Source organism: Alligator mississippiensis, chromosome 8 (genome assembly GCF_030867095.1).
Source record: "Alligator mississippiensis isolate rAllMis1 chromosome 8, rAllMis1, whole genome shotgun sequence".
Taxonomy (NCBI): domain Eukaryota; kingdom Metazoa; phylum Chordata; order Crocodylia; family Alligatoridae; genus Alligator; species Alligator mississippiensis.
In genome coordinates, this window is record NC_081831.1 from 67,650,829 (window position 1) to 67,667,480 (window position 16,652).

The 16,652-nt window shown below is 44.5% G+C and overlaps 2 protein-coding genes across 7 annotated transcripts in view; one reads left to right on the plus strand and one right to left on the minus strand.

Annotated features, from left to right (window-relative positions):
• Positions 1–7,603, minus strand: part of LOC109283246 (uncharacterized) — a 110,803-nt gene extending 103,200 nt beyond the window's left edge. For both annotated transcript variants that reach the window (XM_059732814.1, XM_059732815.1), the window contains exon 1: positions 6,494–7,603. The gene's annotated coding sequence lies outside the window, so the exon portion shown is untranslated. The remainder of the gene's footprint in view (positions 1–6,493) is intronic.
• The window catches only part of AMMECR1 (AMMECR nuclear protein 1), a 123,329-nt gene continuing 114,273 nt past the window's right edge, over positions 7,597–16,652 (plus strand). For 2 of the 5 annotated variants that reach the window (XR_009464000.1, XR_009463999.1), the window contains exon 1: positions 7,597–8,333. Coding sequence is in view for 2 of the 5 variants with exons in the window: in XM_014607248.3 (XP_014462734.2) it covers positions 7,606–8,333 (728 nt within the window). In the remaining 3 variants the exon portion in view is untranslated. Of the gene's footprint in view, positions 8,334–12,789; positions 13,019–16,652 lie in introns of all 5 variants that reach the window. The other 3 variants (XM_059732813.1, XM_014607248.3, XM_014607250.3) reach the window with 3 other exon arrangements.

Genomic DNA, 16,652 nt, shown 5'->3' on the forward strand with positions numbered 1-16,652 from the left:
TTGAAAAATATCTCATCTGTCTGAAGGGGATAGACAGTATATAGCTAAAATTCTATTAAAGCTAGTGTGAAATACCAGAACAAGGGAGCACAAACCCAAGCTAAGAAGAGTTTGACATTAGAGGAATGTAGGAGGAATTCCTTTACACAGAAAGCCAGTTAATATATGCAATCAGCTACCAAAAGCAGCAATCACAAGAATTTAAATCATTTAACAAGGATGTGAAACAAATACACGAGGAATAAAATGAACAAGGAATGAAGGAAAAAGGAAGATCAAAATTGGCTTTTTAGCCTCTTCCCATGGTAGCAATTCCTGTTACCATAATAGTAGCACTTTGTTCATTAAAATTCAACACCACTTCAGTTTCTGAAATAATTATGTATTTCAGAAACTGTAAATATATGTTTTAAGTAAGCTTTTCTAGATAAGATGTAAAAGTTAAGTCCTGACAATTTGTGATATTAAAAACCCAATGGCACTCTTTGAAAATAATAGGTAAGGTAACACTGATGACTTGGCTAAAATCTAATTTGAATAATTACATCGAGTCTATCTAAATAACTCATTAACTTGAAAACGGATACTTTATTATTTCCTTCTTGCCTTAAAGAGTTGTTTAGTATGGGGATGTCCCGTTAAATTGTTGCCATTTCATATAGGAGATGGCTATATCTCTGTGGTGTTAGGACAAGATCCCTCTATGTTGTTCTAAAATCATTAAGATCAGTTTGCAAAGTCAGAATTTTGTGGCCCTTTAAAAATGAAAGGGGCTATTAATATGTATGGTGAGTATATCCACATTATCAAGGAAAGAAATATGAAAGAGACACATTGCAAACAGCTAAATTGAAAACAAGCACTATGGTTTACTGATAATGTGTCTAAGTCAAATCAGTACAGCTCCACTGACTTCAGTGGAATTAATACTGAATTTACATCAGCTGAGAATCTGACCAAGATAATCTTGCACCATAGAAAAAATAATTAAAAAAAGGATGGGCTGTTGTCTCAATATAATACTTTAAAAGACTCTTCCGGTTAATAAAATATCACATATGAACACTATGCTACCTGCTTTGATATTTATTAGAAAGTGTTACGCTGAGCTTTTTAAAGTAAACAACTTTTTTGGGTTCCACCAACACCATCTAAATTTGACTTTTTTAGTTTCTGGTTTGAACATATATATCTGCTGGGTTTGACAAGTCACATTTTAGAATAGACTATTTGCAGCAACCAAGCCCATGCCCAAAGCTGCAATTTAAGTTCTGTGCACAGATGGTTTCACAAGACCAAACCCTATGTTTGGGTAAGAGTGAAGGATGTCTGTAAGAAAATGTTAATTTTAAAATAGCACACAGATTGGCTTCAACAGCATGGTAAAATTACAACATAGCTCAAAATGTGAAACATGGGCAGGATTGTCAATAAACAACATGTTGGGACCTTTGGTTTTTTGGCTGGCATCATACCCTGACATCAAACTCTGTGCAAAACTTTGAAGAGACTTTAATGGGAGTTGACTATATGGAACAATAGCAGGGTATGGTCCTTGGCTGTTAGGAACAATTAACCTGTCTGAGATATGTGCATGCAACTTGTTTAGATTCCATGCACACTTTGTGGCCCAGATTTCCACCTGCACTCAATATTTCCTTGGCATGACTGAGGTGGGAGAGACTTCAAAGAAGCTTGATACTGGCTGGGACTGGTTTTCTGATGCCCAATTCCTGGCTTAGTTGAGATCAGTCTGAACTGTTTCAACTCACTCTTACTTCTCGCTCTTGAATGGGCCAAAATCAAGGACAAAAGCACTACAGGCCAAACATCTTTCTCTCCAGCTATGCCCCTTATGAATCCTTTGAGCTGGGGTCTGTGCACTTAAGGACAGATCAAAGAACTAAAGTGTTTCTGCAATGAGTGAGGAATTTCCCATACTAAGGAAATCTTCACTGTGCATAGGTTCCATACCAAGGAAAGCTTTACCCATTTGTTAAATTTTCAAACTAGCATCTTTGTAATCTCTCCTATGTTCTTTAAATCCCTTCTTAAAACACAGAACTTCATGTCAGGATATGATGCCAACCAAGACAAAGTTCTCTCCCATATGCCGTTGATTAAAAATCTTGCCATTGTTTCACACTGAGCTATGCTGAAATTTCAGTGTTGTGAAACCACCCTGCATGTTATTTTAACACAGATTACTCTCTCCTTATATACTGCTTCATGCGTATCCTTTCATAGCATCTTATGAAGTGAACTTCATTCCAGGAAAGCTTGTGCTGTGTGCATGTATGTATCTGTAAACACATACACCCAGTCCCCCACACACTTTTAGTTACCCTATAAGGTACAAATCTATCCTGCCTTCTATTTTAATAATTAGACATGATGCCCACAAAACGATAGGTCATGGTTATGCAGCTGGTGTGAAACAATGATTGCTGCCTGGCTTTGTTTACCCTATGACATGCTTGCTTACAAGTGGCACAGGTTGCCTATACGCGTAACAAGCAGCAGATCAGCAAGGGAACAGGGGCTGCCTATACACATGCTTGGGGATGGGGGAGGACGTTTTAATTAGAGTGGCTCCTGGACAACCACTCTAATTAAAATGCTTCACCGTCACATGTAGTAAGCCCCTGCATGTTTAAAACTGGATGTGCAATGCTTTATTTAAACCTCATCCAACGAAGTTTAGATAAAGTGCCCTGTGACCATTTTAAAATGCGCAGGGGTTTAATACATGTGACACTCTGGCGATGTTGAAGCATTCTAATTAGAACACCAGTGAGCACATGTATAGGCAGCCAGGGAACATAGCAACTGATAGAACAGGGAGCAGAAAACAGCAATGGATCAGGCAGAGGAAGGCGATCAGAGTCTCAGGGAGGGTACAGAGCTTACATTGTGGCACCCTGACAAAAAGGCTGGTCCCTACTAACACAGAATACACCTACACTGTTACTTAGGCTACCCGTAAGCTCAAACCTGCTGACCAGCCTAACACTGAAAACCCTAAATACCATCCTTATAGTCCAGACTAACCCTGGAATCAGAGCCTGAAACCAGCCCTGCTCCCATCTCCACATTGTTCAGAGCCAGGCACTGCAAGCCACAGGGAGTTGGCAAGCAACAATACTACAAATCCCTGTTTTTAACTTTAGCACCCTGCTTCCTCTCTTTCCTGCCTGTAATATCAACCAATCGCAGGAGACACAAGCAGTGGGTAGATGGAAAGGCCCTAGACCAGAAAGCACAAAGTGTAGTGGTTGCACGGTAACTTGTACATGGGGGAAAAGGTCAAGCAACTGGCTTGAGTGAGCTAAAGAGGACTCTAAATAGCAGCATACACATACACTTAATTTTCTTGCTCTCTTCTTTTAATGCATCCATATATTGGCTCTTGTCTTAATTATACACTTTTCATGATTGGTAACCGTTTTTTGGTGTTTGTACCATGCCCAGAATGAGAAGACCCTCATCCACAACTGTGATCCCTACATGCTGCCACCATACAAATAAATAATAACATAATAAGGAACATAATGCACATTTTCTCTAATGCCTCCAATAAAACTTTAAATAAACACCTCTTGTTTCCTTTTGAAACTGCATTTGCTGGAATCAATTATTTAATAAACAAATTTTAATACAGTAATTATTTTCTAACTTTGTGGAACAGCTTGAGTTTTCCAACTCTGTACATTCAGACATGTAAGCAAAGGTATTGAGGGATTAAAGAGATTTATTCTACAAAGCTCTGCCTGGGTGAGTAATCCTTACTCATACAAGTAGTCCATTTTATGGATTACTTTGTAGATGAATATAGAATACAACTGGTATAATTAATGAGGATGAATAGTGGGGAGCACTGGGGTATTGTGTAGGGCACTGCTAGTACTGCTTCTATTATGCAGTTTCAAGAGCCAGCTCTACTGGCCCAACCTAAACCCTATGAAGTCAGTTGGAATTTTCCCTTGACATTAAAGGGAGCTGGACTGCCCAGTAAGATGCCACCTTTGCCAATAGCTAAATTCCTGTAATATTTTTAAAAGAGAAGGTAGCCTTGGACTGCTTGGAAGTGCCTTCCCACCTTGAATGCAGTTCTTTATTTTATCTCTAAGGGCCTGACAGGGTTGTCTACACTACTGTTTTTCATCCCCAAATTAAAAGATTTGACTAATTTAAGCCCCTAGGTTTTTCCAATCTCTTTTTATTTAAGTGAAAATTCTAAACTCTTTATGGAGCTCTGATCTTTCAGTGAAGCCAAGGTGAGCAAAACTGCTGAAGAGAGCTCTAGTCAGGAAGAACTACTGCACTTATCATTTATGACTGGACAAATCATGTCTAAATTAAATTCATTTTATCCAAGTACAGTGCTAGCATATGGCTGTATCTTTAAAAGATTTATTTTGATATTCATACTGACTTCACTTTCTACAAGAGGGTATATTAGTCACAGCAGTCACTAGCCAACAACAAAATATCTACCAAGGTTAGCAAAATAAAGTAGCATTGTATAAATGAAAAAAAACTGAATGATCTAGGGTTTTCTGTACTAAAAAAATTAAAGAGAGTTGAACACCAACAACATATGTACAAGATTTAACTGAAGCTAGGGGCTCATAAAAACAAATGTGGCAGTTTCTCAAAGACGGCAGAATCAGGAGAACTATATAACCCGTTCTGCAAACAGAAAAGGAAATTTGCCACGGAACTAGGCAAACTGTTTCACAGGTCTGAAAATTCTCCCATCCCAAGGAACTGAGAAATCTATTTTACAATACGTTTTGTGTTCTCCTGACTGCACTAAGAAGTAATTTCACAGATGTATTCATATGTGCACTGCTTTCTCAAACAAAATGAAACTCAAGGTGCAACACAGCACTTGAATTAGAGTAGTGGCACAGACCAGCGGCACTGTTAAGTTGGAGGCAAACACAGAAGCCAATGTGTGCTCAACAGAAGTTCAGAAATACAAAGCAGAAAACATTGTACTGAGGAAGGGCATGTTACCAAGGCAAAATGGGATTTTGCTTGTTTGTTTTCCTGGGGAGAGAGGGGAAAGATTGTTTGTTAAAATCTCCTCCAGTCTAAAAACACCATGGAAACTTTCATCTCTGTCGTAGATAACTGTCAAAATTAAGAAAAAAAAATAAATGTAATATTACACTCCAAAAAAGATCATTTATAGGAGTGCAATACTGTCCTAATTTTGCACTGGAACCTAGGCATTAGGCAGAACTTGAATCTCTCCGAAAGAAGAGTGTACATTTTGTGCCAGGCTGACACCATTCATGAGCATTATAAAGTTTTCCAACATCTATTTGCTGAATATTTTTAACCATGTTCATGTTAAATAATATAGTGTGGTTAAAATCTAGAAAAATTTAGACCTCAATACCTGAGAAAGTTATTTTCCCAAAAGCAACAGAAGGTGTCACTGCTAACTGAAATTGAATGACTGGATTCTGTAAGTGGAAAATGCTGCCCTTGTCTTAGAATGATTTAGAAGTTATTCAAGAAAGGAGAAAATGGTTTTCCTCTTTTTTTCACTATTCACCAAGCCCAAGCATAAAAAAAATGAATTAAAAGATAGAAAAGTCTGCATTATGTGATCTAAATTCTCTCCCTACTTATCCAGAACCATTCTTGTGTCCAAGTAGACCTTGTGTCCAACCGTTACACCTATCCCCAGGGGTAAGCAGCAAATTTCTAGAGATCATGCAAGAAGGAATGGAAAAGCAGAACCAAGGAAAGAGGAAATATAAATGGAAGAATAGGAAGAAAAAGAAAACCAAAAACCAGAAACAACTAAACTCTCTCAGTTCAAGGGAGACAAACTTACTTGACCCTCTGGGCCAGATTTGGACCCACCTCCAGCAGTGGGGTGAGCATAGATGTTAACTGCCATGGGTGCCCTAGCTGTTGTCAGCTCAGGGAGCCACAAAGGTTCACACAGCTTTCTCTTGCCCTGCCGCTGCCAAAACAAGTCCCAACAGCACCATGTACCCTGAGAGTCAGTGGCAGGGTATATAGCAGCAGTGGTAACTTGCAACTCCCTGAGCTGCTGCATTGGCTCTGGGAGCCCTGGGGATTAATGCCAAAGCGGTTGCTCCACCCCTCAATGCCTGGCCCTTGCAAGGAGCTCAGTGGGCCAGACGACACGACTTCATGGGCCAGATCAGGCCCAGGGCTGTATACTTGACACCCCTGTCTTAGGTGGTTGGAGAAGTTACTGTGCGATTGTACAGCACTGACATAAAAGATGGCTTTGTATCATCCATAACACAGAAGTATAGGCACGCACAACAGTATAATGAACTTAAAAAAAAGGGTACGCAACCCAAAAAGCTTGCGAACCACTGCTTTATACACCATTATTGCCTGCAGCTGAATCCCCTCAGGCTGTTCCTGTACCTGATTTCACAAAACAAAACAGACCACGATATGGATGAGTGCCATCCAAGGAGGCCCTGCAACTCACCGGGAAGCCAGTTTAGAGACTTAATGGCTTGTTTTCCTCCCTCCAAATCTACAGTGAATCAAGGCCCAGGCTTGAGTAGGCTGCGGTGTTGCCGGCGGATACGATGCCATTTTCAACATCAGATGCAAAACAGAGCTCCTGCCGAGCTCTGGCCACCACAGCTCCCTGGAGGAGAGAGTCTATTTTGGATAATGACTTTCTGCCCATCTAAATTTATCCTGCTGCTTCTCTAAGAGAGGATAAGTCTCCGCTCCCTGTCCTAGTTGGCTTGGTAGCATTGCTTGTCTAAGGCAAAAAGCCTCCAGGTTGCAGGCCAGAGGGGGCTGCATCTAGTAAGGGACCAGGTGAGACTTCTCTGTACGCATATCCAGCCCTTGCCATAGGGGGTGGCTCCTGGCAAAGGAAAGCCAGCAGTGGGTGACACAGAGGTGAGCTCCCAGTGCTTGGGCCACTTCCATGCCTGGAGGAAACCTCCACCCACTGCCACTGGGGCCAGGGCATCTCCTGGCAAGGAAGGCCGAGTCTGGGCAGGGGACACCTATGGTCCTTCAGCTCTGGGCCGCTGCTGCGCCTGCTCAGAGCCTGCAAGCCCGAGGTCTCGGTCACTTTCTGTGTGGGACCCCCAGCCCCTTCCCTTGTCTCCTCCTACAGGCAACTCGGGTCCTTTTGAGTGACACCGCGGGTGCTCAGCCTGGCTGCAGCAACCCGGGGAGGACGTGCTCCTGAGGGGGCTCCGGGTGGTGGAGCAGCTGGGGAGGGGTCCTAAGCAGGGGGCAGGGAGCAGCCGGGGGACTCGGGTGGGGGAGCAGCCAAGGGGGTCCTGGAGGGGGCTCGGGAGCAGTGGGGGGGCCCTGGGGGGCAGGGCAGGGAGCAGTGGGGAGTCTTGGGGGGGGCTCCTGAGGGGGTTTGGGGTGGAGGAGCAGTGGGGAGGTCCTGAGGAGGCAGTGGGGGAGGGTGCTGCTGAGGGGGGGAGGGGCAGGGAGCAGTGGGGGGTCCTGAGGGGGAGGGGCAGGAGAGCAGTGGGGGGGCATTGGGGAAGGTCCTGGGGGGACTCAGGGGGGAGCAGTGGGAGGGTCCTGAGGGGGGGCTCGGTGGCAGCAGTGGGGGGCAGTATGGAGGGGGGCCCTGAGGCGGGGAGGAGCGGCGGTGCCCCGCGAGTCCCGGCCGGGGCGGCTCTAACTCCGCGCTGTTTCTCTTTCTCTCTCTCTCTGTCTCCTTCCTCCCTTCCTTCTCCTCCCTGCCGGGGCCTCCCCCCCGCCATTCATTTCATTCCCGTCCCGTCCCGTCCGTCCCGTCCCCCGTCCCGGCTGCAGGCGGAGCGGGCCCGGCAGGAGGCGGAGCGGGCGCACGTCCCCCGGCCGGCCGGCCGCCCCCCCGCCATGGGTCGGAAGCGCTGCGTGGGGGGAGACGGCTCCAAGATGGCGGCGGGTTGCTGCGGGGTGAAGAAGCAGAAACTCTCCAGCTCGCCTCCGTCGGGCTCGGCCGGGCCGGGGGGCGGCGGCGGCTCGCGCTGCGGCGGGGCGGCGGCGGCGGGGGGCGGCGAGCCGGGGGCGCTGGCCCCGCCGGCGGGCGCCCGCCTCAACGGCCTGGGGGGGCTGGCGGGGGGCGCCGCCGGCTGCGCCCTGGCCCCGCCGCTGCCGCCCAGCTGCGGCGGGGGCCCCGGCGGCCTGTCGCCCCCGACCGCCTCGCTGCTGGCCTCCCCCGGCGCCGGCTCCGGCGGGCCCGGCTGCAGGAAGATGGTGGTGTCGGCCGAGATGTGCTGCTTCTGCTTCGACGTGCTCTACTGTCACCTGTACGGCTACCAGCCCCCGCGGAGCCCCCGCTTCACCAACGACCCCTAGTGAGTACCGCGCCCGGCCCCCCGTGCCCGGTGCCTCGGCGCCCACACGACACCCCACCGCAGGGACATGTCTCCCCGCCAGCCCCGTGCCTCAGCCCTGGCTCAGGGTCCGCATCCTCCTGAGCGCCCCCTCCCTCTTGACCCTACGTCACCCGGGACCCCCGGGGAGATAGCTCACGACTCTGTCGGCGCCTGGTCCCCGCTTCGCTTGTGTTTCCTGGGGACGGCACAACTGGGCGCCGCTGCGCCCTGATCCCCTGCACGCCGGCCCTAGCCCCGATTAGTTTAATTCCTGATCCTTTCACCCTTTCCACTCAATGTACCCACAAACTGTGCTTCCTGCAGGCCCTGTGGGAATAGCTTGCATCCCAGATGGTCAAAACGCCCATATGACCCCTCCGCACCTTTGCGTGGCCTCTCCCTGCTCCCTTCTCCACTCCCGTCCCAGGTAAATTCTCCTCCGGGCTCTTGAGCAAGTGACCTCGTGTGCCCTGCCAGGCCCGGCGTGCAGCTGTCGGCACTGGCACGGTCCTTGTGTGCCCCATGACCATCGTGCTGGGATGGAGAACGTGTCCTAATGAATTTCCTTCATCATCTGTGTACCCGCAGTCACCGTACTAGTTTGGTTTGTCAGTCGTGCGTTACGTGTGTCCTCCATATTCCAAATGTAGCCTGTGTTTTTTTATACCCTTAAAAGATCCCCTGGCTAGGTAGACACTGAGGACTTGCGTCTCTCCTAGGTGGCCATAATTGCCATTGTGACAACCCAGCTCCATGGGTCTGATGAGCAGGTCCCATCTATACACTCTTCTTAACTCCTGTGTGTGGACAGCTGAGGACCAAGAGGGGAGGCATGGTGGCTGGGAGGGGTATCTCAACTGTGGGGTGCTTTATTCTTTATTTTGTAAACGCAACTCTTCCTTTTGTAATGTCCAGTAGCTTAGGAACTCCTGCTTCACCTGCTTCATATTTAGTAACTACCACACTGCGCTGAAGAGTGACTGCCCCGTGTCTGTTCTCCAGTCCGGGGTACTATGCTCAACTTTCTGCAGCTGTCACTTCATAGTTTTGTTGATGGAGGAGAAGTGAATGATGCCTGCATTTAATTTGCTGTTATGATCACGCCTGGCTTCTGTGTAATGTTTTTTATTAGGTCTGGAAGTGCTTTACACTAGAGTTCACTATCTTTGTCCCTGTTTTACAGAGTGGGGAAACCAAGGCACAGATAAAAACTAAATTTACCTGTGGAGCTCTCTCGAGTGAGCACTTTGGGAGTTTACTGCCTCCTGTGCTTAGTAACCAGTTGTTAATTTCAGTTTTCTTCCCCCATGTTAATTGTAGCTCCACTATTTAAGGTTTAACGTTACTTTCTGTTTCTGAGGTCATTTATTCTAATTGCTTTAAAATTCAATTGCTTACTTGAATCGCCTTGAATTTTGCTGTACCTTGAGACAGTCCAGGTTTTGTGGTCCAAATTTAGGGTCATTTAACAAAGAGATTCTCAGACTACAACCTCCCTTCCAATGAGCTGTTATAAAATCACCATTTTTTGGATAATTTTTGGACAAGTGTAGGGCTCATACTATGACACTGAGGTCAGTTGTTCAGAATTTCTGTTAGGGTATAACATCCTCCATCCTGCTGGAGAAGCAGTATTGAAAAACAATTCAGCATTAAGTGTAGAATTTCAGGTTGGCACATGATTTATTTGTGCAAAATTTGTAGGTGCAGCAGAACTTCTAACAGTCAAAGAGTTTGCATGCAGTCTGTCAGCATAGGAGACATAGTAATGGTAATTTTTTCCTGAGTTAGAGCTTAAACTTACAGTGTATAGCTACAACCTTGGCAGTTTTCAAATTAATATATTTCTTTATCCCTTGCCTTAATTCTGCAGAGGATCCTTTGAGAAGGTTTGGCCTGAGACAGATGTCTAGCAGCAGTCTTTTTTCCCCTAAAGTCCATGTGCAGATTCTGTTTTAGAGATATTATCCAAAAATTAGCATTAATTAAAGAGAAGATGAAAGACTCTCTAGCGAACAGTTAGCTTAATATAATTGTGACTCATGCATTTTCTAAACAACGGAACCCAACATCCTTAAGAGGTGGGCAGGTCATTTGGTCAAGGGGTTTCTGATATACAGTTCTCCAAACATGAGTTGTTTGTAACATTTCTAAATTTGTACAATATAACTTTTCCTTGACTCTGCCCCAGAAGAGGGGTTGGGGGGGTTAGAGCAGCAAGCAGGAATGGGAGTAGGCTCCCAAACAAAGCAAAGGGCACTGGGGCACGTAACCCTTAAAGGGCACAGTTATTGAGTGGGAGGGCAGTACATCCCCTAAATTGTCACCTGTACTAGTACAAGGGATTGTTCAAGGCTCTTTTATGGAAACCTGTGAGACTGGGGCTTTAAGGAACTGGGAATACAAAGTAGTTTTAAAATAGTTACTCCACAAATAGAGGTCTCTTTGAGGATGATTCTTGGCTATCCGAAAGTTCAGAAGTGCTGATGGAGTGGAATCATGAGGCAGCAGGGGAAAGTTAAGTGAGCATCTTCCCTTTTCTTCCCACCCTAAAAAGTGACTCAAAGGGGATCTGTCTGTTCCTTCTCCTTCTTCCCTTCCCTACATACTTCCCATTTCCCACAATTCTATTCATTATTGTTCCAGCCCTCCCTCATCAGGGGAGACACCAGGAGCCCACTCCTGAGATGAGGAATACGGGCTTGCCCTTGTCCAGGCTGCAGTTTTTGCTAGAGGAAAAGAAATGGTCAGAGTCTTGTACGAGAGTGGAGAGGAGTAAAAGCTGTGCAGTTCAGGATGGAAGGGTTTCAACTCTGTGCTCAAAAAGTCTCTCATATCCATACCTCCCTATTTGTTCCCCTCATGCTCCCATAGTAGTGAAACCAGGTTGGGGAGCAAGGAATGACCATACTCTGATTGTATGCAGTAAGCACCATGCTCAGATGAGGTGGGGAGTTGAGGAAAGATGTTTTTGGAGCACTCCCAAGCCCACAGTGGTGAGATTGAGCAAACCAGTGGTGTGGCAAGGACTCACAAGATCTGCAACTACTGAGAATACCCACTGAGATGCATGAAGCAGCTCATACCTCTGAGCTATTGTTTCAGTTTAGGCTTAACTTTGTGGTTGTTTTCATTCAATTGACAGAGCCTGTTGAAATGCATGGATGTCTTTGTACCTGTCTGAACTTTCTACCCTTTAGATAAAGGTGTAGGACCATTGTTTTATACACTTGACCCATATTTGGAGTAGGATCTGTACCTGCCTCTTCCTACCTCCAGCTGGTACATGTGCTTCCCACACACCACTTCCCACCTCCCCAGCATCCCAAGCCTGTCAGGATCATGCAGTAACAAGGGAGCAAGTTTGGCATGGAGTTTGAAGGTGCATGGGTGATGGAAGGATCCTGAGTTGGAGCACTGGAAGAGATATGTAGAGGGGTTTTGAAGAGTAGCATTGAAAGGAGGGGTATAAGGTGTGCTGTAGAGGATGTTGACCACCTTACACTCTAAAATGCCTACATTCATGGTTCCTTTAAAAAAATCCCCTTAAAAAATAACTTCATTGATTCTCGGTCATTCTCTTCATCCTCCGTCCCATGTTGACGTCTCCCTCCTTCCTCAGGCTTCATCCTTTGTAGAGAGAACCAGTCTGTGCAGGACAGATAGAGAAACAGGGTAGGATGCCGAGCCGTAAAGGGACTTGCATGTTGTCAGAATAATCTGAAGCCATATCTATGCTACAAAATTTTGCTGGGATGGAATTGTCAATTAGTTAGGAGTGCAAAAAGACTATATCCAGTAGTTCATTTACCTGTGCTAACAGACCCTTGGTTTGGATGCAACGATACTAATAGAAAAGGGCTTTTACTATCTTAGTTGATTTTGTTCAGGGAGTAACTGTCAGCAGAAAAACGCTTTCTGTCAGCATATGGTACATCTTTTCTAGCAGGCCATGCAGGCAGAGGCTTCAGTGGGTAGACAAGTCCAGAGATGCTGGAAGGGGAAAACAGGGCTATCTTATATGAGGCTTCTGATAATTTTTCCTTTTTTAAGAATGATTTAAATGTCTATATACTCAGTTGGTGCAAACTTGAGATTGTCCCATGGTAGCTCATGCTTTTCTGGAATGTGGAGTGCTAAACTTAAAACTTTGAAAACCAGAAAAAACAAAGTTAAGGTACAAACAAGCTCTGCAATGCCAACTTAATTCTGCCCTCCCTGAGCATCACCTCAACATGCTAGTCATGCGTACTGGTGCTCTTTACCAGTGCTCTAGGAAGTGAGCACATGAGCACCATAATACAATTCAAGCTTAGGTCAAGTGGAATGAGCAGAAGCTACCTATTTTCTGAGTTGATTCCACACAAACTATCCCAGTTTTCCCACCCCTTCACACTAATCCTGAGAATTATTTTGAGACCTTGCCTTCTTTTAGTTTTTCCTCAGCCCTGAAGAACACTTGCGTATGCCACCAGACTGTTGACAATCCCTTATGGTGAGAAGACACCTCTGGATGTCTGACAGTCTACAAAATTCAGCTTTGAAATGAGACGTACTTGACCCCTCAAGTTATTGATGCATCTCTCCTTGTATCTCAGTACCAGGCTGCTCCAACTGCTCATCACCCTGCAGTACAATAACACCTAACCAAGTGAAGACAGCAGGTGTGCACAAATGCTGGTATTAAAATCTGGAACACAACACAAGCAACGGCTCATTCTCTTAATCCTCCCTTATATCTGCTTATTATGGATTTATGTATTTTAGGGCCAGAAGGGAGCATTAGATCATCTAATCTGACCTTTATAACGCAGCCCATAAAATTTTTCTAGTTATTCTTGTATTGAGTTTAATAACTTGTTTAGCTAGTGTATCTTTCAGAAGGGACTCCAGGGACTCTACCTTGAACTAAAAATTTCAAGAGATAGAGCATGCACCACTTCCTTTGTATGGTGCAGTGTTTGTAGTCCTTCTGCAGACTTTCCTATTTTGCAGTGCTAGTTCCTGGGGAAAGAGTGATGTTTGCATGACAGGGGGTGTCATTTACCTTAGTTTTGCTTTTCCTTGTGTTTAGTGGTTTAATTTTAGCCACTCTCCACATTCTAGAAGGGCATGAAGCACCACTTGGCTACTTTAATGCAGCATCAGTAAAATAGTAAGGTATTTAAATCTCAATTGTATATATATTTAAAGGAGCAAATAAGCAAATGACTTGAGTAAATATTTTCCTTTAAAATGTTTTGGATGTTAGTCCCTATTACTGTTGTTATCCCAACAGTTCCTATCTTCCATATGCAGGTAGAATTACAATTCTGTTCTCTTCTAATATTCCTATTCCTTTGTTTTCTAATGTTGTATTCTTATTAAAGTGGGAAGAACAGACTGTACATGAGACAACCTTTAAGAAAAATATGCTGTATAAAAATCTCCTTACTGAAGTTTTGTTCATAGCAAAAACCCTCCTCAGCTAATTTCACTGACTTCTTAGTGTAACAGTAACATTAAAGTAAATTGTATACATTGTGATCCTTTGTACTTATCAGCTTTCAGGGGTTGGAAAAATGTGATTTAAATTTTTTTATTTTTTTTTTTGCCCAGATTGAGTGTAAATTGATACTGTGGAAGAGAACAATTTCCAGTGTACTCTGCTGGTGTGCCCTGCTTCCTGTTTTCTACTCCAAGTTTTTTGGGGTTTTTGTTATTTGTGGTGGGGCAGAAGGTTGTTCCTTTGACTTCTTACTACACTATTAATACATGAATAAGGTTTTGCCAGAGAGAGAATGGTGGTTTGCTGCTACTTCAAATGTATAAAACAGCTTCATTTCTTCCTCTACAGCCCAAGACCAATTTAATCAAAACTTTAAACTGTTGTACTATGCTTTTTTTTCAGTTGCCCCTGTATTTTAATGGACTGTGATAAAAGTTGGTTTATATATGTTACAGCTTGGAAATCCAGAGAATTATGTGTTTCTTATGTATGTGAGTTTGTCTTGGGTTCATATGGTCTTGGGTCACTTATTCTCTGCAGTTTATTATTTTTACCCACCCATTGCCTTCATTAGTCTGTCTCTGCCAATATTTTGATTATAATGTAAAACTTTCATGTGATCTTACAAAAACAGAAACAAACAAAAAACCCCATCATCTTCAAACTCAGCCAGATTTATATAGACTGCTTAAAGAAGCTGAGCTTATTATATTACAGTTCTATATTACTTTTACAAAAAGTTTCATCTCCTGCTTTTAAGAGTAGTGGCTTGCTTTTTTGATATTTATTCCAGAGCTTTTTATTTTGGTGAAAATGGAGTCTATATCACAAAATAATGTTAGGGATAGGCATAACTGTTATCTTGGTCTTTTCCTAAAGATCAACAGCCATCAGAAGAGATGTCACTTGTACTGTGGGGGGAAGGGTTTGGTGGTGATCAAAGTACCCAGTCTGTAGATTTGATTTTCTTCAATTTCTGTGCTTTAAACCATAATATTCTATAGTATATCACTTCTATAAAGTCTCTCTCATAAACTCTGAAGATGAACAGTTTTACTCAGAATTGTAATGGCCTTTATTGAATATTACACAGTTGCATATCAGTGGGTACATCTACCCATGCAATTAATGTGATACAATAAACTCCATAGCTGCTTGAATGCCCAGGACAGCAGCAATTTGACCCAGGGTACAGCAGGCCTGGGCTGGCAGGAAGTATGGGGGTCAGAGAGGCTGGCCCCCCACTGGCTAGGCTGACCACAGGCATAACTGTTCAAAATTGCATTTTGTTGCACTTAATTATTCTGCCTTAAGATAGTACTGTCCCCAACAGTACTATCTTATGGCCAAATTAATTAGTTTACTGCACCCTAATACTGATGCACATGTTGACTGTGTTAATTTACTGCTGCCCTAATTAGTCTACTCCGCAGTAAAGTGCATGTGTAGATGCACCCAGTGCCTGTGTCCAGATGCACATAGCTGTTTCTTTCCCTAGGGACAAGTAGCAGGGCACACTTTGTGCCACTGCTACTTGTCCCTGGGTGGCATCTGTGCCATGTGCTCTCTGGTGCATGGCAGGTTACCACGGGTGGGGTAGGGGAGACTGGGACCAGCAACTCTGCTGGCCCCAGGAGCCTTATCTAGGATCCTGGGGGCCTCAGGGAGCTGCAGTTGCAGAGCTCCTGCAGCTAGGAGCTTGGCTGGCAGCCTAGCCTCCAGTTTCGGGCAGCATGCGCTGCCGCCATATGCACTGCTCCGCTTTTTCTTAGCATGGGTTCATTTGACCCTGGGATCTCCCAGTGTCAATTCCCACCCCCAGTGCTGCAAGGTAGCAGTGTGGGGCACACCTGTATGTGCAGTGTGGGGCATCGCAGTTGGGTCTACAATGCCACTTATCCCATATCTGCACTCGTCTGGACATGGCCAGCGAGTCTCTCCAAGTGTCGTCTTGTAAGATTAATTTTTTGGAAATGCAGTGCAGTAAAAGATACCTAGTGTATTGGCTGCCAGTCAGTGTTCTGCAGGGAATTCCTGGTGTGTTTGAAAGGAAGATTGTGAATATGCCTTGATATTGTATGGCAAGCAAAATGATTAAGTATTAGGAGGCTGCAAAAAGAATGTACCTTTGCCAGTAGGCTTTACTTTTGATATGTTTGCATGAGTGAGGAAGCACTGAGACGATAAGCTCAAAACATCTGTCATAGTTTTCTGTCATTTCTGCCACTTTTCTACTTAATTGAATATATGTGGTAGATAGAGAATTCAAATATGAAACTGTTCAGCAGGGCACATGGGGCAAGCAGTCTGCTGTACAACTGTAGGCATGGTCAGCAAGTTACCTAGGCTACAAGTGTTTGTGAGTGCTGTTTTAGAGGGCTTTATTAGCAGTGTGTGCTATTGATTTGAATGTCAGCCTCATTTTCCAGTAAAAATAATACTCTGATTTTTATCCTAATATTAAGTAACTAGGGGCAGAAACTTTCAGGAGTTTCCAGTACAGGAAATCAGACTGTAGATGCTCTTAGGAAGACCTGGGGTTTTCTCTGTTTCATCTGGAAGCATTTAGCATAAAGTTTGTATTGCTCATGTGTAATCTGTGGTTAGTTGCAATACTAGCTTTAGAAAAACTATTTGTTCCTCCTACCCTAGCACGCGTGTCTGATAGTGAAAGGGGGGAAGGAGAGACAGTTGGGGAGCAAGAAGAAAGATGGCATTTCTTTTCTTTTGTTCCATTGACTATTTCAAATAGGAATCCATGGTGTTAAAAGCATTCAGGCTTGTGATCTTTCTGAATTCTTTTGCAACAG